Consider the following 16433-nt stretch of genomic DNA (forward strand, 5'->3'; position numbering starts at 1 on the left):
CTTAGGGCACTGATCTTTTGCTTTTGCTCCTTCCATAATCTCTCTTTTTCGCTACCATTCATTTCACAGAACACATCCGCTTTTGGGTATTTGCGATATGGCTTGCTGAATCAGGCGGAAATGGCATCGAAATGACCCGTCAGCTCGTGTGGAGCAACTTAAGGCCATACCAAACTCCTCATGTTCCGAATGAAGAAAAGATGATCTGGTAACACTTGCAGAATCGACTGAAAGCACCGCGTTTCTCCATGTTACAGTTCATTTAATATGCCAACGAGATCGCGCTGCATCTTCCCCACCTGTCGCAGCCCGGGTACCTAACGGAACCCCTCACCTCACCTCGTAGCCCGCTTGATCATGGGAGGCTATGCTTCATACCGACAAGACAGTCGGCTACTATGAGGCGCGCGAGTCTTCGACGAACCTGAATCAGTATTGAATGATGGCATTTTTGCTGCTTTTCCCGTTACTTTGCTCGATTGCAATAGCCACTTACGCTTTCTGCTCCGTTGGAAGGCGGGAGAAACACCTCCCTCCCGGCCCTCCAACACTTCCCGTACTAGGAAACATTCACCAGATCCCGAAAAAGGGAGCTCACTTCCAGTTCACAGAGTGGGCGAAACAATATGGCGGTCTGTACACTTTGAAGCTCGGAACCGGCACCGCAGCTGTCATCACCGATCGCCGTCTCATCAAGCAGCTCGTGGATAAGAAGAGTGCCCTTTACTCTGAGCGACCTAAGTCATATGTAGCAGATCTGATCGCAGGCGGTGACCATATACTTCTCATGAAGTACAGCCAGCAATGGCGCTCGACTCGGAAACTGTTGCATACCTCTTTGATGGAGAAGGTGGTCGATGAGCAGCATTTGCCTTTACAAGAGGCCGAAGCGAGGCAAATGACCAGAGACTACTTGGTCAAGCCGGAAGATCATATGTTGCATCCAAAGCGATTCAGCAACTCCGTTACGATGTCTATCGTTTGGGGTATCCGAACACCAACGCCGCAGACGCCACATATGGAGAGGTAGGCTCTTTCATTGCTCTAGTTGATGAGGTAGTGTTACATCGCTGACCCATTTCGATCAGTCTCTACAGCCTCATGGAGATTTGGTCAAAGGTCATGGAAACGGGCGCCACCCCACCGGTGGACATATATGGTTTCCTTAACTACCTGCCCCAAGGTGTCTTTCTGAATTGGCGTGACCGAGCGACCCACGTCCAGCGCTCGATGAACTCGCTATATTCATCCTTCCTGGCTGGTATCCGTGGCCGTCGGAGCAGAGCTGGCTCCCGCGGAAGCCTCATGGACAAAGTCCTCGACCAAGTCGAAAGCGAGAAGCCCTCGCCTGGCATGACCTACAGCGACCACGAGCTGTGGTTCCTCGGAGGCACTCTGACGGAAGGGGGCAGTGACACCTCCGCCAGCATCATCACGGCTTTCGTGCAAGCCATGGTGGCGAATCCAGCCCTGCAGCGGAAGGCTCAGGCTCAGATTGACTCTATTATCGCGGCAGACCGCAGCCCGACCTGGGCGGACTACAGCTCGCTGCCGTACGTGGCGCAAATCGTCAAAGAGACGATGCGCTGGCGGCCTGTGACGCCGCTCGCTTTTCCGCATGCTTTGACGCAGGATGATTGGGTCGATGGGTACTTCTTGCCTAAAGGCACGACGGTCATCATCAACGCCTGGGGAATGCAGCATGATGCTACTCGCTTCAAGAACCCGAATATCTTCGATCCTGACCACTTTGAAGGCTGCACAAAGCTGGCGCCCGAGCTGGCTAACGGGGCGTGGGAGGAACGTGACCATTATGGGTACGGAGCTGGGCGCAGACTCTGCCCAGGCATCCACCTTGCCGAACGAAACTTGTTCCTTGCCATGGCGAAGCTGCTCTGGGCGTTTGAGATGCTGCCTGAGATTGATGAAGGCGGAAAAGAGGTACCGCTGGACACTGATCCACGGACGGCTTATAGTGAAGGATTCTTGGTTTGTGCTCGTGACTTTCCTGCGACATTCAAGATTAGGGGCCAGGACAGAGAAGAAACTGTCCTGAGGGAGTTCGGAGAGACCGAGAAGGTCTTTGCGAAATATGAAGAGTGACAGTGGCGTCTGAGATGTTGTCGGAGGCCGTTTGCCTAAATACGATAGGAAACTCAGGACTATTCGTACATCAATATCAAGCATGGGTATCAAACGCTACTACCTACGAGATGTCGGTCGGTTCTGTCTTGCAATAGCTCAGGCCAACTTCTTCTTCTCATTGATAGCACGCAACTTCGTCAGCCCGAACATCCTCATCATTGCAGTTTCCTAGACGCCCGGGTTAGCTTGATACTCACAAGGTATAGGAGACTTGAGGACGTGAGACTTACAATAAAAACCTTGGGCATGAAACCTGTCACCCACCAAACGAGCCACGATTTTGCGCCTGGAATGATCGGTCAGCCAACTTCGCCTTCTACCTGCTTCACACTTGACTCACCCTCCCAAATCGTCTCCTTTCGTCTCCAGCCAGTCAGCTGCGCCACGACACGCTTGGCGTACACCTCCGTCTCCATACCCAGAGACTGGCTGTGAGTCAGTCTCCTTTCGAAATCCTTCTGAACAGGCATGTAGATCGAGTCGTCCCTCAGCATCCTAAAGGTGCGGGCGATTTGACTCTTGACGCCGCCCGTGATGACATTGACGACCCGGACCCCGAAAGGCTTGAGCTCCAGCCTCAGCGTGTCCGTATACTGGTGCAGTGCACCCTTCGAAGCGCAGTAAACGCTGGCAAAGACATACGGCATCTCGCCAGCCAGTGAGCCGATCTGGACAATCGTACCGCGGGCCTCGATTAGCAGAGGCGCGAACGCCTGACACATGCGCATGACGGCGAAAACGTTGACCGCAAATGTCTGCTCGATCTCGTGCATCTCGACTTCCACGGCGGGCACTGTGTAGCTGCGGCCGGCGTTGTTGACGAGGTAGTCCAGCTTGCCACCGGTCCGGGACGTGATTTCGGCCTTCAGCGCTTCGATACTCTCGCTGCTGGTCGCTTCCAGGGCGAGAGCCTCGATACCGAGGGCGGTGAGGTCGGCGATGGAGTCTGTCTTGCGCGCGGTCGCGAAGACACGGAAGCCTTTGGATTTGAACTCACGGGCGAGCGCGTGCCCAATGCCTGAGCTGCAGCCGGTGATGAGGACTGATTTTGACATTGTTGTGATGGTGTTTGCACTTCCAGGAATGATTCCTCTCGTTCCTTTTTTGGCTTTGATGACCTGTCCATGTACTTTATAGAGAGGCAAAGATAGGCCTAGGCTCGCCTGCAAGATCCGACGCCGACTGTGGATCCCCGCCGCCTCGGTCCCTGCTGAGAGCCGACTTCGCCGTTGGCACGTGAATGCGTGATTGGGGGCGTGGCGATACAATGCTTTTATGCATATGCTCATATGGTATTCTTCTAATTGATGAAGCAAGCTTGTTCATTGTTCATTTGTGACCTACTCATGGATCATAACGCTCTTATTGCGGGTTTACAAATAAACGCTTCGATTGGGTATCCTAAAGCACTCGATAATTCTACTATCGCCTCTCCATTACGCTCACATAGCCTTCTGCCAAGCTGGTTTCCATGAGCTTGTTGGCATCTGCTCGATATTCAAGCCCCCGACGGCATTGTCAATCCTGGAATTTTCCTGCCCTAGCAACTCTTTCTCCAATTCCGCCATCATGTCCAACTCGCGCAAGATGCCATCGACTAGTGATCGGCAAGACGTAAGAATAACATGCAAGCTCGTGTTCGGCTGATCCTCCAAGCCATGATTCGGGAGAGGTGGCAGGGTCGCCATTTCGCGCTGCAGTGACCGGATCTTGAGAGCAGTCGAAGCATGCGCTTCTCGCCACGACCCAGGAAGTCCTTCAACAAAACCGCGCGCGCCACCGGCCATTGTTTCCTCGGCACCGGCAATCCATTGCTCGAACACATGAAGCAGCTCTGTGTACCGGCTCTCAGGGTGTGTGATCGCAGTCACGTCCTTATGCACCCTAGCCAGCATTTGCAGATTCTCGGTCAAGAGAGCATGGTCTGGGCACCACGCTTGCAGAGCCTCCAGGTTGTCCAACTTCTGGCGTGACGTCTCGGTGGCATGTACCCCCTCGTACTCTTTCCGCAGTCTACTATGCTTTTTGCCAATCTTGCTCTTTGCGTCTGCTGAGTACTGGCTAAGTGTCCTAGCCGAGGCTTCGTGGAGCAGCGCCAATTGCAATAGCTCGATCTGCTGTTTGAGGATATCGAAAGGGATGGAGATGTCCTCTTCGAGGCTCGGTGGGGCGGGCCTGGCGTGCCTTGACGTGGGAACAGGAGGCTTCGGCAAGGCGGTTTTGGCCGGCGAGTAGTACTGCTGGTAGGTACTGAAGCTAGGCTTTGGTGGTGGCAGCATCTGATACTTGCTAGCAGGTCTATGCAGTTCTGTTGCTTTCCTTGGAGAAGTCGGCGACGGTGCCGGCGGCGCTTGACTGGAGATCGAAGTGTTCACCGACGGTGGTCGGACACTGTTCGTACGACGAATACCGGACGCTGATGTGGCGCTGTTGTTACGGCTGTGTGCCGGAGCTTGCGAGGTCCTCACACTCGTCGAATGGGCTAAACCCGTGGGTCGTGTCGCTGGCGAAGAGGACGCGGTCGAAGGTGACCGTTTGAGGCCGGTGTCGGTAGCTGTACGCCGAGAGGCATGCGTCGCCGAGCCGACAGTGCTGTTTCCCCGGCTCTCTGGTCTCGAGGATGGGTTGCTCTGCGTCGACTGAGTCCGGGCGTGTGATCGGACGGAGGGTGCTCTCCCTAGCTGGCTTGATCCAGGTACTCTCGTCGACGGAGCCCGTGAGAGCTTGGAAGCTGGCGGTGGCATAGCCCTTCTATCCGCCTGACGAACAGTCTCCACATCTGCATCGCCAGCGCCATCCATCTGTGACCTCTCCGGGTCTTGGTTCTCCCGTTCCACAATAGAGTGCTCTTTGTATTCCGCGGAGCTGGTCCGCGTGAATTGGGGCAGCAAGCTCATTCGCTTGGACTTCGGAGAGGTCTTGGTGGGCGTCGGGAGTCCAGAGAATCCGGGCTGTCGTGGGTTCAGCGCCATTGTTCAATCCAAGGGAGGTTCAAGCGGTACCTCGATCATTGAAGTCGGTCTGCTGCGACCGGCCGCCGCGCCAGGCGGGCGGCGCGTTGAGGGCAGACGACTCGGCGTTGCCATATCGGAGACTTGTCGGTGAAATGGGTGCCTATCGCAGACACGCAGAGAAGTGCGAGGTGAAGTCAGGCTGCCGGGCACGGCGGGCACGGGCCTGGGGTGTTTGTTTGGGCTGCATGGACTTTCGCGGCTGACGCAGGGTCCTTGACCCCTCTCCGCACTCCTTGAACTTTCACGCAACACCACAACACAACCGACTTCACACACAACACTGCACACACCACATTGCATGCGACACACCCCACGCGGTACATCAGGCGTTGTTGCTACACTCTCTCGACCACACGTACTATCGCAGGGTAACTACAACAGTACCGTCGCGCATTTGTAACATTGCCGCACGCGTCGCGATCGCCTCTCAAGTCAAGTAATCAGCTTACTGTATGCGCGTAGGTGATACCTTACACTTTTGACTTTATTTTACTGCACTGCACGTTGCAGCGTATCTCCCTTCCGTCGCAAGGCCTGCAACAGCCCTCACGGCACTTCACTCTTCCTTGTCGGTCGCCTGACGTAGAGCAATCAATCTCGCCGGAATTCAACATTCACCGCGTTTGCGACACCACCACACAAAGTCACGCGACTAACAGCTGCAGCGTATTGACTGAATCACATCAAACAGCGCTTGAAGAGTAGTTCGAGGTTTGTATCATTTTTTTTATATGCTGCACAGCGTGGCTACGCGTGGGTTAGGACAAGGCAGGGCAGCGCGGAGGTTGAAGGAACATTAGGTATTTTTTCCGCGGTTAACCTACCTGGAACAGCAGAAAATAAGGCCCAAGCCTCTATCTCAAGCACAACCGGATTTCGCGCACTACCTGCATCAAAATGGCGAGCGCTTCGAACGGAACTCATTTGAACGGGACTAATGGTCACCACGACAACGACCACCCTGGCCTGCACTATGCCAACGACATTGGGGAGAACGACGGTGGCAATGCTCGTGAATACTATGGCGACAATGCTGCCGACCCCAACGGCGATACCAACGGGGATGACACTCTCGAGTATTACGGCACCGACCCTCCCGACACCAACGGCGTCACCAATGGCGACAACCTCACCGACGCCGTCGGCCGCAACGGCGGCCGCGACAGCGAAGTCGGCGAGGGTCCGATTAGCCCGCGCTCGGCTGGAATTGAGAGCACTCATGATTCCTTTGAGGTACCATTCCCGTCTCCAGGCAGACCGATCATTGCATCTCCGATGTACTTGATGCGGCCCCCGCCTGCTGAGATTGTAAACGCCCGGCTCAACGAATTGATCGCTCGAGCCAACCGCAACACCAGTGCAACAGCCGGCACGACCACAGCAGCTGGTTCGAGCGCACAGGCCGATGTGGCCGGACGCCGACTTCGCCGGATCCAGGAATTGATGTTCCAAGTCAATGAAATCACCGTAGAGCGCGACAGGAATAGCGAAATGCTGCGCAGACGCCAGCTGCATATCGACAACCTGGAGAGGCAGATTGACTCGCTCCAAGGGCAGAACCGCACCCAGAGGCTTGAGTACATGGAGAGTGTCTCGCGTCTCAATCTGGAGAGGGCCGCACTGATCCGTCAGGTCGAGCAGCGCACCGTCGATGACACCGAAACCAGGGTTAAGGACTACCAGGAAGGTGTCAACGATGGCATGCGCGCCCAGGGACCGCCAACCGAGCGAACGGTGCTGATTCAGCAAGTCGAAGCGAGCCGCCAGGAAGCCGAGAGATGGAGGATGGCGGCTATGCGCGCTGGCGGAGAAGCCATCAGTACGGTTTGGCAGGGTAGTGTTGATGAGGCTGTCAGAAGGGAAAGGGAGAGGGATGCCGTGATCTTCACTTCCTGGCGGACCGAGATCAACTCACTGCGTGAGGCCAGAGATAACGCCGAGGCAAGAGCCGAGAGGGCCGAGCAGGCTCTGAGGGCCAGGCAGGACGAGGAGGCCCAGAAAGATGAGGGTGCCGAGGACACCGAAGAGACTGACCATGCTGCGGGAGCTTCCTGAGTCGCGTTTCGAGGCTCAAGCGATCGCTTGGAAACATGATCGACGTGTGTTTTAACGAATGGAATGCGAATAGGTTGAGTTGGCTGTAAGAGATTTGCTTTGGGGTTGCTTCGGGATTGATTAAGACTGTGATGACCGCGAAGGTCAGGTACGGAGACTTGCTTGGGCAAGCAGCTTTTCCTTTTGTTCAAGTACCGGAGGCAAAGTCCTGCCTGCTTAATACTTACTGCAGCGGCGCATGGAGGTCACTGAGCCAGTTCTCCGGTCAATAATTTGTTTGAAACTCTCCATTGGTTTACTTTGCGCGGCGTCTCAGCTCTCAAAAAACAATATCGAATTGATTGCGTGCATGCCACCATGAGCACTAGCGCCCCGCCTGGTCCGCAACAACGGGTGTCATCTTCCATCGGTACAAGCGCCGGTGGAATGGCTCACCAAAACAATTAGCTGCATCGGATGGCGCGTCCCTGCGCAAGAATGGGTTGCTGATTGTTTCCGGCTGGAGACATGTAGGTGCATGAGTTGGAATCGCCGTCTTTTCCCCGAATGCTACCTGGTATCGTTCTGGGTCGCGGCGACTTCCACGGTCGTGAGGCCGAAAGAGTTGATGCAGTATGAGTTCATCAAGGGCCAGGTCTCGCAAGTTGATTCGTAGCACTAAGAATTTGGAGATGTACGCGACTCGTGCGCAATGCCTGACGCGATCTGGTTACTTAAGGTAGTGCTTAGGGCAAAGGACTGCTTTGTCATCTCAGAGTCGATCAATGTGGTGCTACTTTTCAGATGCAGGCACACTTTCGTCAAGACGAGACTCTTTCATCTCTCTTCTCGCATGCTGGGAAGACAAGGTTGTCCCTTGTAGAGACAACGCTTTCCACCAGCTCGCCGCATTAGCCGGGCCTCATGACGACGAAGTGCCGGATCGCGCTGACTGACACGGCAGTAGAAGGGATCAAACTCAGACTCTGCAGTCGGGTATCTGTTCTGACAGCTAGTCCCGTTAGCGAAGGCGCCGTCCCCGTGGCTGAACGGCCCTGCCATCGATCCATGTCAATATGCGACGGAGACAATAGTGGCGGACGCGCGCAGGGAGATGAGAGGAGATCTGCGCCGATCGGGACCGGCGCGGACTTCCGCGAGGGCGTCGACATCCGTGGGCGCTGCGAACCCTGCTCGCACACTCCACCCACTCGCACCCTGGTACACAACAACCACACGAGCATTGCCATGCTCAAGCATGGACGGTCTTGGCAAGTGATAAGAGCAATACGAACAGAGCCACCGTGGACCCACGCGGACCTGTCAAGTTTCATAACGTGCATGCGTGCAGCATGTGGAAGCCGATCTGCAGACTCACGATCTCGCGCGACCCGAGCCTGATGCCGAAACGCATGTCGTGCTGCATCGGGTCTGGAACAGCCAGGGTTCGAGGGGTGCAGGCGCTTAGCACCGTCGGGGAACAGGAAGGCCTCGTCCCCAGCCCCATCGTTCGCATCGTCAACCTGCAGGTTGCCACTTCGTCTTGACACTCTGGCCCTCGTCTCCATCCCTTCGTCTTCACCTGAAGTGGTCGCCAGCGTCACTGTATATTGATCAGTGCATGCCTATAATGCACAATGCCTGCCCGTTACCCGATCTGTGATGACAGGCGTATCGTCATGCTCAGGTCTTGGTTCAGCCAGTCGAGTATATCCCGGCCCAACGCGACCAGCAAGAAACGGTAGGCAGCTTCGTCTGCTTTTTCTTCGCTACTGTCTGCTTACAACTTGACGTGAGCTGAGCCTTGCCATGCCTGGGAACATCGCTCCAACTATCATCCAGTCGTGGCCCGAGCCCAACTACATTGACCCAGTCCGACGGTCATGGATGCCGGCATATGCTTGCACACTCCAAGCAGTCAGTACGGTTGCGGTCGTTACAAGGCTGTTTCTCCGGGCAACGAAAAAGGCGGGACCCCTTGGACTAGATGATGTACGTTTTTACGCACTCATTGCTTGTGCAACACCACGCTCTGTCGTTCCCCAGCCTTTAACAAGGTCGGATGCGCGAGATTTTCCATCACCCCTCCACCTTGAACTTGCAACAGGTACTCATTATCATTCAGGCGCTTCTTGTCCCGGCGTACATCGGCTCGATCGTATTTACCGTCTTCGTCCTCTTGAGCACAGAAAAGTACGGCTCCGGCACGCACGTCTGGGATGTGCCGCCGACTCTCTTCGAGCCCCTCGCCATGGCAGCCTGGGCCTCGGAATTGACCTTTCTTATAGCCATTGCGTGCACCAAGTGCTCAGTACTCTTCTTCCACCGTCGGCTTACGAAAGGATCTTACGACCGCAGATGGCTGTTCGCCACGTACGTCGCACTCTCCGTGGCCGTAGCATACTCCCTGGCCTTTATCTTGATGCTGATATTCTCCTGCTCTCCGACCAACGCATACTGGAAGTCGTACAACCCAGCCTACACTGGCGAATTTACCTGCCACACTTCCACCTCCGTCAACGCCGTCTCCGGCGCGCTCGGCGCCCTCACAGACCTGTACACTGTCTTACTCCCCTGCATCATGCTCTGGAACCTCGACACGCCACGCCGGCAGAAAATCGCCCTCAACTTCCTCTTCTCCCTCGGTCTCCTCGTCGCCGCCGCCGGCGCCGTGCGAACCTACTACTTGCACAAAGTCGGCTTCAGCCCTGACCTGACCTGGATCGGCTTCGACGCTTTCGTCTGGGCCGAGCTCGAGATGCAGCTCGCGCTGATCTGCGCCAGCGCGCCCGCCTTGCGCGTCTGCTTCCGCATCCTCCGCGGTCCGTTCAGCAGGAACCGCTCCTCGGCTCGCTCGAACAGTATTTACGAGTTGAGGAGGGGCAGCGCGAGGTTGGCTGACTCGCCAACGGACGAGGTCAAGCCGCCTCTGCCTGGGAGTAAGGAGGAGAAGAGAAAGCAGGAGATCTCGGTCGATTCGCAGGAGTCGGACGCGACGTTTTCGTCGTCTTCGCAGCATAGCTCGAAGGGCCGCAATGACTCGGGTGTTGAGGCAAGTATTGATGGTTCAGTTAGGGGGACTAGATGGTATGAAGAGAGCGGAGATCACGATGGGAGACAGTTTAACTTGCAGAAACCTGCCAGGGCTGCCAATGGATCGATGGTTTGAGGATATGATGACTTTTATGAGCTGCAATATTTCTCTACATTTTTGGGAGAACAATGAGGAGTTTTATAGGAAGGAATCGTTTTGCGACCATACAGATACCTGAAGTCATTTCTGGTGTCAATCTTGTGCGCAAGAAGGCCCGCAGAGGGCAGCCTCACGTCTCATGTCTCCACTTCGGTTCCTCGGCCGTAGCCCCGCTTCGATCTACTGTACTGTGCAGGTCTATCAGGACAGCAGCTTCAGATATACTAATAAGACTACCCAGACACCCCATTTCGACAGGTTCTGCGATTAAACAGCCAAGCCTCATACCTAATTTTTCCAGTAGCTTCCCTAACGACTGCTCGAGTGCCTCGATCCCGACTACTCTACCTCTAACACCCATTCTTAGTCGGCCACCTGCTTATAATTACCAGATGCTCGCCACTCGACGGCTCTAGACCAACAGTATCCGACTTATAATATGGCTGAGCACATCGCCCTCTTCGTAATAATGCATCCCGCCTCCCAACCCGCCCAATCCACCCTCCTCACGCACCTCCGCCACGGAGCCCGAGAGTACTATCGCAAACCCTCAGCGCAGTGTTCGGCTTGGTCATATCTGATACCCCTAAAGCCGAGCAAAGACAACGAGCTTATACTGGCTGGACTAGAAATCTACACATCCAAAAATGCCCTCAAAGAGCAGCTTGAGGATACGACGTTCTTCCAGCCTTTCGAGGAAATGGTCAAGCAGGAGAAGCTCTATGCGCGGGAGGGAACGATGCTGGCTTGGTGTTTGGCTGGTGGGTTCCTGAGCAGGGCAATGGGGAGGGAGGAGGGAGGTGGGAGGATTGTGGTGAGGGTGAAGCAGTTGGCGTGCTTTGAGGGTGAGAGAAAAGGTGTTGTGCAAGGGTTGAGGCAGTTTGCCGGCTGGTGCCGGAAGTGCGAGCCGGGCGTTTTGACGTTCGCGGTTTTCACGAGGAAGAAGGCTGAGAGGGAGGTTTTGGTGTACGTGAGGTATAGGGATGAGGGGTGCAGAGGGAGGTTGGAGGAGATGCCGGAGTGGTTGCATTTTTGGTGAGTGGCTAGTCATTCCTGTGGATGGAAACAGTACTGATCAAGGAGTTGTAGGAGGATCATGGGACCTTCATTAGTAGCGGAAGACACGAATACGAGTGTCTGGCGGGAAGTGGATGACAGCTTCTTCACGCCGATGCAAGAAGCTTCGCATGAAGGCGCCAAGTTATGACAATAGGTTGCTCACATGACACAGAATGCCCAGGTCTGTGATGTTGTGCACTTCATCGGGGATACAAGATTGCAGCTGGGTGTACACCGGAGAATATATGTCTTCAAGCGATTTTTATACAGCTATAGACATTTCATAAAGCGTAAGGCATTAGCCTTGGAAACGAGCGGTCAGCATAATGGAAACGTGTATGAAGAGCGCCAACTCAAACGCACCTTTAATCTACTGAGAGCCAACAAGCTCGCCAGTCATGAGCTTCGGCGGCTTGTCCGCGAAGTTCTTCACATCATCCATGACCGCCTGCAGGGACGGGGAGCCGGCAGCCTTCTTGAAGCTGTCCATGCTCTCCCACTCGAGGGTGGCCTGGACGGTGTAGGGAGAGTCGTCCGGGAACTTGAGCACCTGAATTCTGTCAGTATTTACCTGGGCATAGAGCGTGATTCTGAGTATGGCGTTGACGTACCTTCCAGGACTTGAGGCCGAACTCGGCCCACTTCTCCTGCACGAGAGGCATGTGGGTCTTGAGGTAGTAGTCCATCTTGAAGTCGGTGCCCTTCTCATAGATCACTAATCTCATCAGCCGAGGGCCTTCAGGCGTTTACACTTCTTTGAGCTTACCGGTGGTAGTGGCCGACATCTTGGCGGTTCTTGAAGAGCTGGCTGTGACGCGGTCAGCGTGCTGGAAAGCGTCTTAAAAGGTTCGGCTTTTGCTCACAAGATGTTCTGGTGGTTTTGTATAGGGTCTGAAGTAGGATTCGTGACAAGCTGTCACAATGAGACGACCCCCGGGCTTATAAATGCGTCTGCGAGCCCCACATCCTTCAGGCGTGTCGTGTTGCTGTGGGCCGAAGGCCTGGCGCGACCCCGCCTCCCCTCCCTATCACCGAGCACCCACTCACCGCATCTTACGCCGCTATTGTGCGTCTGTCGTATCGGCCATATGCATCCTAGTCTCCTAGTCCTGTTTGGGCACTCTCGAAGGGATCACCAAGGTGCCGCACCAGGCCGGAAGGGCATTTTGTGATTACTACACTGCTGAAGAGCGCTTGTGGGACCAGGGACTTGAGATGCCTCGGCTCGGCTGCAGCTGCTGAGCTGTCCACCTCACGGCAGTAAAAGGAATTAAAAGCAGTTCCCCGAGGCTGAGGTGCTTTGCGGACTAGTTTGTTGGAAGAACGAATTTGTGACCACATAATACCGCAGGAGACAACATGGGTTCTCAGCAGCAAGAAGTCGCGCTGGTGATCGGCTCCTCGCGTGGAATTGGCAGGCAAATAGCCATTGACCTGGCCAAGGCGGGATACGCTGGTATGCTGCAAGGCTAGTCATTGACATGCGAAGCTAACCTCTCTTGCGGGCAGTCGTCGTAGCGGCGAAGACCACGTCCGATGCCACCAAGTGCTCGCCCTTCCCTCCTGATCCGAACAGCTCCGCGTCGACCATCAACACTGTGGCACGAGAGATCACAGAAGCTGGAGGGAAGGCGACTGCTTTAGCAGTGGATGTCCGAAATTTTGGAAGCATAGAGGCTTTGGTCACCGCTACCGTTTCCGCCTATGGCCGGCTTGATGTGCTCGTCTACAACAGCGGCGCCATCTGGTGGTCGAGCGTGGAGAAGACGCCCATGAAACGCTTCCAGCTGATGCAGCAAGTGAACCCAGAAGGTCTGTATGGAAGTGTGCAAGCCTGCCTGCCACATCTGTACAAGAGCCGCAGAGCCCGGATCATCGTCGTCAGCCCACCAATCTACAGCCGGTTCTTCCGTGGCAAGACCGCATATGCTATGGGCAAAGTCGGCATGAGCGTCCTGACCATGGGTTTGCCTATGGATTGGAAAAGAGAAGGCAGGGATCACATGGCTATTACCAGTATTTGGCCAGCAGCTGTAAGTCACTTTGTTGCCACCGGAACAGATCCTGCTGACGAGAGTCTCCAGGCCATTGAGTCCGCCGCAACGGAATCACACAAAGCGGACAAGAGCGAGTTGCGGAAACCTACTATCTTCTCAGACGCTATCATCGCCATTCTCAATTCTCCACCTGAAGACGTGACCGGGCAATGCTTTTTGGACGAGGATTTCTTACGCGAGCATGAGAACATCCAAAACTTTGAGAAATATTCGGTCGTCCCGGGCTCGTCTCCCCAGAGGATCATGCCAGCCAAGTTCCCTGACCTCAGAGTTGCCGAGCAAGATGACGAGGGCAACAGAATGGATAGCACGACAACTCGGGCGAGTAAAATATAGCACTCCGGAATTTCGTGACTGGCAAATCCTACTGAGTGAGCCACCTTCCGTTCAAGTGAGCTACTACCTGAGACCTTAGAGGCATTCGGAATACTAAGTCTGTGGAGATCGGAGACGTAGTACGGTCACAGATTCGATCGTCGATACTTCTCTCAAATAAAATCGGTCTGTGTGCTGCTCTCTCATGTTCCAGTTCAACCAGCCACAGCCCGACCGACGAGAAGCTACAGTCCTTTTTAAAACCAAACAGACTAACAACACCGACGGCGATCATTCATCTTCCTCACTTTCCTCACTTTCCTCCTCAACCTCGGCAAGGCGAAGATTCGGTAAGTTGTTGGGATAATAGCGGCAATTGACCGTGTGGGCAGTGTTTCCAGCCCGGAAGATCCCTCTCGCGCCCCTATAGGGCCTAAAACACTCCCAGCAGAACTCGTGGCGGCATCTTTGGCCTGCATTCCTCGTTAGTACCGGTATGATCTTTCTCAATGATGGAGCATTCTTACAGGTGACATGGTCGCAGCCAGTGTACTTGTCGATGCTGATGCCGCAGTGAGGACACGGGCGAGAAATCCGCGCGACTGCTGCGATCGATGCGTCCTCTTCTTCTGCGCGGCGCTGGGACGAGACGTACTGCTCGCATGTCTGCCCCTCGTGGAAGGGAACGTTGCAGGACATGCAGTAGCGGGCGTTGCATTCCTGGCAGATGAACACATTGCCGTCGTCCTTTGCGAAGAAAGCTCCTGAAAGGCTGTGGTCAGTTCATTGATCTAAGCTGGATCGCTGTTGAGTCTTGTGTACCCCACGAGCAGGCGGCATTCGGGCAGGCGTGGAATTCTTCCTCGTCCTGCATGCATTTCTTCGCGGCCTTGTCGAGGTACCTGGGACAGCCAGTTAGAGAAGAGATGGGAGTGATGGAGCAGGCCGTTGCTCACTCGCGGTAGGTGAAGCTGCTCGCCAGCTTCTTGACCTCTGACTGGTCGAGAGCCTTCGAGCATTGCGGACAGGCTAAAGATTCAGCTTCCTTGCTCTCGACCTCCGCCTGGAGGTGCTGCCGCCAGCATTTGAAGCAGACATTCGACGCGTGCTGCTCGGTAGCCACCGTCGTGGCGTGTGGAACCTTGGGAAACTGGTTCCTCGCGACGTCCTCTGCGCAGACAGAGCATTCTTTGCGGCCGATCGCCCGCTTTACGCTCCGGAGAGCGTTTTCGTTCGCATCGTCGTCGATGCGGCGTCTCTTGCGCGGGAGCGTTGTTATGGTGCTGCTGTCGGCTGGAGTGGAGGGAGCTGATGCCATGGTGAGTGAATGCGATGGCGGCGCGGTGTGGTAAGAAGAGATTTGGTGTGGTAAGAAGAGATTCTGTCGACAGCATCGAGAGCTTGGTGTTGGAGTGTAGGGGAACGGCACGAGCAATGCGAGCAACATGTGATCTGTGGCTTGAGATGCGCTCATATTCAATTCCCACGTGCTGGCGTACGCCTAGCGAGCAAATGTGATCATCCGTCAAGACAGCATGTGAGAGTCGGAAATGTGAGAAGAGTTGAAATTCACTGCCGATGCAAGATCGAAATGACCGTGGAAGTTTCGCCCGCACAGCAGCAACTGTATCATTGGCAAGGAAGATAGGGCCTACCAAGGCTGCACCATCGTTGGCCGAATAACCTTGCCCTGGTCTTGGTCTCGCTTTCCCTCAACCACATCCCTCATGAACTCGCCACCCTTGGATGGGTCACCGGCGCCCATCTGCAATACGGTCAGCGAAAGTCTCGAACGGAAATTCTGCGGCTCATACCTTCTTCAAATGCTCCGCGCCCATACCAGCAAGTCCAGTAGCCAGAAAGCCCGGCGAGATGGCGAATACTTTCACGCCGTCACTCTTCAACGTCTTCGTCCACTCCCGCATTAGCATGTTCAGGCCGGTCTTCGAACTGCGGTACGACACGATGGGAGTCATGCCTGAAGGCTTCGGCCACCCAGCTTCGGGAGAAGCGTTCAGTCGCGCCAGTTGAGGAGTGTCGAACTGCTCAGTCTCCTGCAAGGAAGACGTCCCGCTGGTGACGAATAGCAGCCTCGGGTTGGACGACTTCAGCAGCAGCGGGGCGAACTCGCTGGTCATGACATGCGTGCCAGTGACGTTCACGTCCCAGGCGGAGTTGAAGGCGTCGCGCACGCTCATCTTGCCTTGGCTGGCGGCGTAGTCGAAGCTGGCGCCGGCGTTGTTGATCAGGACATCGAGTTTGCCGTGACGGTTTTGGACTTCGGTGAAGGAGGCGTGGATGGAGTCGTCGGAGGCAATGTCGACTTGGAGGGTGCTCAGGGTGCTTCTGCTGGAGGTAAACTCTTGCTTGACGGAAGCGATGGCATTGTCGGCATTGGAAAGGGAACGACTGCCCACGATGATCTCGTAGGAGGCGTTTGATTGATATAGGGCTTTGACGACCTCGAGGCCGATGCCGGTGTTTGCTCCGGTGATTAGAACGATTTGCTTGTCTGACATTTTGCAACAGGGCTCGTTGAGGAATGAGAAACGATCAAGCAATTGTCCAGGTGTTAAATGTCTTATACACGCTTGCGAACGCTAAAACAATGGAGAT

General features: G+C 55.1%; 10 protein-coding genes across 10 annotated transcripts; 5 read left to right on the forward strand and 5 right to left on the reverse strand.

Annotated features, from left to right (window-relative positions):
- Positions 1-442: 442 nt before the first annotated feature.
- On the forward strand, positions 443-2214 carry WHR41_03386 (uncharacterized protein; the record flags this gene model as incomplete). Its single annotated transcript, XM_069371992.1, has 2 exons — positions 443-1026; positions 1089-2214. The coding sequence occupies 2 exons, from the start codon at positions 443-445 to the stop codon at positions 2101-2103; spliced, it is 1599 nt and encodes a 532-aa protein (XP_069231003.1). The 3' UTR covers positions 2104-2214.
- On the reverse strand, positions 2119-3267 carry WHR41_03387 (uncharacterized protein). The gene is made up of 3 exons (XM_069371993.1): positions 2486-3267; positions 2376-2431; positions 2119-2313 (listed from the first exon to the last, which is right to left on the reverse strand). Exons 1-3 carry the CDS (start codon positions 3198-3200, stop codon positions 2242-2244), a joined length of 843 nt encoding a protein of 280 aa, XP_069231004.1. The 5' UTR covers positions 3201-3267; the 3' UTR covers positions 2119-2241.
- A 238-nt stretch (positions 3268-3505) lies between these two features.
- WHR41_03388 (uncharacterized protein) lies at positions 3506-5395 on the reverse strand. Its single transcript, XM_069371994.1, has 2 exons — positions 5148-5395; positions 3506-5096 (listed from the first exon to the last, which is right to left on the reverse strand). The coding sequence occupies exons 1-2, from the start codon at positions 5229-5231 to the stop codon at positions 3588-3590; spliced, it is 1593 nt and encodes a 530-aa protein (XP_069231009.1). The 5' UTR covers positions 5232-5395; the 3' UTR covers positions 3506-3587.
- Positions 5396-6056: 661 nt separating this feature from the next.
- On the forward strand, positions 6057-7214 carry WHR41_03389 (uncharacterized protein; the record flags this gene model as incomplete). Its single annotated transcript, XM_069371995.1, has 1 exon — positions 6057-7214. One exon carries the CDS (start codon positions 6057-6059, stop codon positions 7212-7214), a length of 1158 nt encoding a protein of 385 aa, XP_069231010.1.
- A 2041-nt stretch (positions 7215-9255) lies between these two features.
- Positions 9256-10362, forward strand: WHR41_03390 (uncharacterized protein; the record flags this gene model as incomplete). Its single annotated transcript, XM_069371996.1, has 1 exon — positions 9256-10362. One exon carries the CDS (start codon positions 9256-9258, stop codon positions 10360-10362), a length of 1107 nt encoding a protein of 368 aa, XP_069231084.1.
- Positions 10363-10825: 463 nt separating this feature from the next.
- Positions 10826-11425, forward strand: WHR41_03391 (uncharacterized protein; the record flags this gene model as incomplete). The annotated part of the gene is made up of 1 exon (XM_069371997.1): positions 10826-11425. One exon carries the CDS (start codon positions 10826-10828, stop codon positions 11423-11425), a length of 600 nt encoding a protein of 199 aa, XP_069231141.1.
- Positions 11426-11673: 248 nt separating this feature from the next.
- Positions 11674-12475, reverse strand: WHR41_03392 (uncharacterized protein). The gene is made up of 5 exons (XM_069371998.1): positions 12309-12475; positions 12212-12253; positions 12057-12160; positions 11809-11995; positions 11674-11748 (listed from the first exon to the last, which is right to left on the reverse strand). The coding sequence occupies exons 2-4, from the start codon at positions 12228-12230 to the stop codon at positions 11816-11818; spliced, it is 303 nt and encodes a 100-aa protein (XP_069231140.1). The 5' UTR covers positions 12231-12253; positions 12309-12475; the 3' UTR covers positions 11674-11748; positions 11809-11815.
- Positions 12476-12486: 11 nt separating this feature from the next.
- WHR41_03393 (uncharacterized protein) lies at positions 12487-15473 on the forward strand. Its single transcript, XM_069371999.1, has 4 exons — positions 12487-12901; positions 12955-13478; positions 13530-13893; positions 13946-15473. Exons 1-3 carry the CDS (start codon positions 12805-12807, stop codon positions 13836-13838), a joined length of 930 nt encoding a protein of 309 aa, XP_069231139.1. The 5' UTR covers positions 12487-12804; the 3' UTR covers positions 13839-13893; positions 13946-15473.
- Positions 14109-15135, reverse strand: WHR41_03394 (uncharacterized protein; the record flags this gene model as incomplete). Its single annotated transcript, XM_069372000.1, has 4 exons — positions 14109-14290; positions 14345-14581; positions 14640-14719; positions 14774-15135. 4 exons carry the CDS (start codon positions 15133-15135, stop codon positions 14109-14111), a joined length of 861 nt encoding a protein of 286 aa, XP_069231138.1.
- WHR41_03395 (uncharacterized protein) lies at positions 15469-16427 on the reverse strand (the record flags this gene model as incomplete). The annotated part of the gene is made up of 2 exons (XM_069372001.1): positions 15632-16427; positions 15469-15582 (listed from the first exon to the last, which is right to left on the reverse strand). Exons 1-2 carry the CDS (start codon positions 16334-16336, stop codon positions 15469-15471), a joined length of 819 nt encoding a protein of 272 aa, XP_069231137.1. The 5' UTR covers positions 16337-16427.
- Between the last annotated feature and the right edge of the window lie 6 nt (positions 16428-16433).

The sequence above is a fragment of the Cladosporium halotolerans genome (assembly GCF_011745625.1).
Source record: "Cladosporium halotolerans strain TM138-S3 chromosome Unknown Sca8, whole genome shotgun sequence".
In the NCBI taxonomy this organism is placed as follows: Eukaryota; Fungi; Ascomycota; class Dothideomycetes; order Cladosporiales; family Cladosporiaceae; genus Cladosporium; species Cladosporium halotolerans.

What these genes read in the sequence shown, in the direction of transcription:
- WHR41_03387 (XM_069371993.1), bottom strand. Translation starts at nt 3,200, where the DNA reads ATGTCAAAATCAGTCCTCATCACCGGCTGCAGCTCAGGCATTGGGCAC. An exon ending in AAAGGAGACGATTTGGGAGG is followed by an intron (nt 2,432 to 2,485) that starts GTGAGTCAAGTG and finishes CGATCATTCCAG; the next exon opens with GCGCAAAATCGTGGCTCGTT. An exon ending in TCATGCCCAAGGTTTTTATT is followed by an intron (nt 2,314 to 2,375) that starts GTAAGTCTCACG and finishes CCGGGCGTCTAG; the next exon opens with GAAACTGCAATGATGAGGAT.
- WHR41_03388 (XM_069371994.1), bottom strand. Translation starts at nt 5,231, where the DNA reads ATGGCAACGCCGAGTCGTCTGCCCTCAACGCGCCGCCCGCCTGGCGCG. An exon ending in GACCGACTTCAATGATCGAG is followed by an intron (nt 5,097 to 5,147) that starts GTACCGCTTGAA and finishes AACCCACGACAG; the next exon opens with CCCGGATTCTCTGGACTCCC.
- WHR41_03392 (XM_069371998.1), bottom strand. An exon ending in TCGGCCTCAAGTCCTGGAAG is followed by an intron (nt 11,996 to 12,056) that starts GTACGTCAACGC and finishes GACAGAATTCAG; the next exon opens with GTGCTCAAGTTCCCGGACGA.
- WHR41_03393 (XM_069371999.1), top strand. Translation starts at nt 12,805, where the DNA reads ATGGGTTCTCAGCAGCAAGAAGTCGCGCTGGTGATCGGCTCCTCGCGT. An exon ending in GGCCAAGGCGGGATACGCTG is followed by an intron (nt 12,902 to 12,954) that starts GTATGCTGCAAG and finishes TCTTGCGGGCAG; the next exon opens with TCGTCGTAGCGGCGAAGACC. An exon ending in CCAGTATTTGGCCAGCAGCT is followed by an intron (nt 13,479 to 13,529) that starts GTAAGTCACTTT and finishes GAGAGTCTCCAG; the next exon opens with GCCATTGAGTCCGCCGCAAC.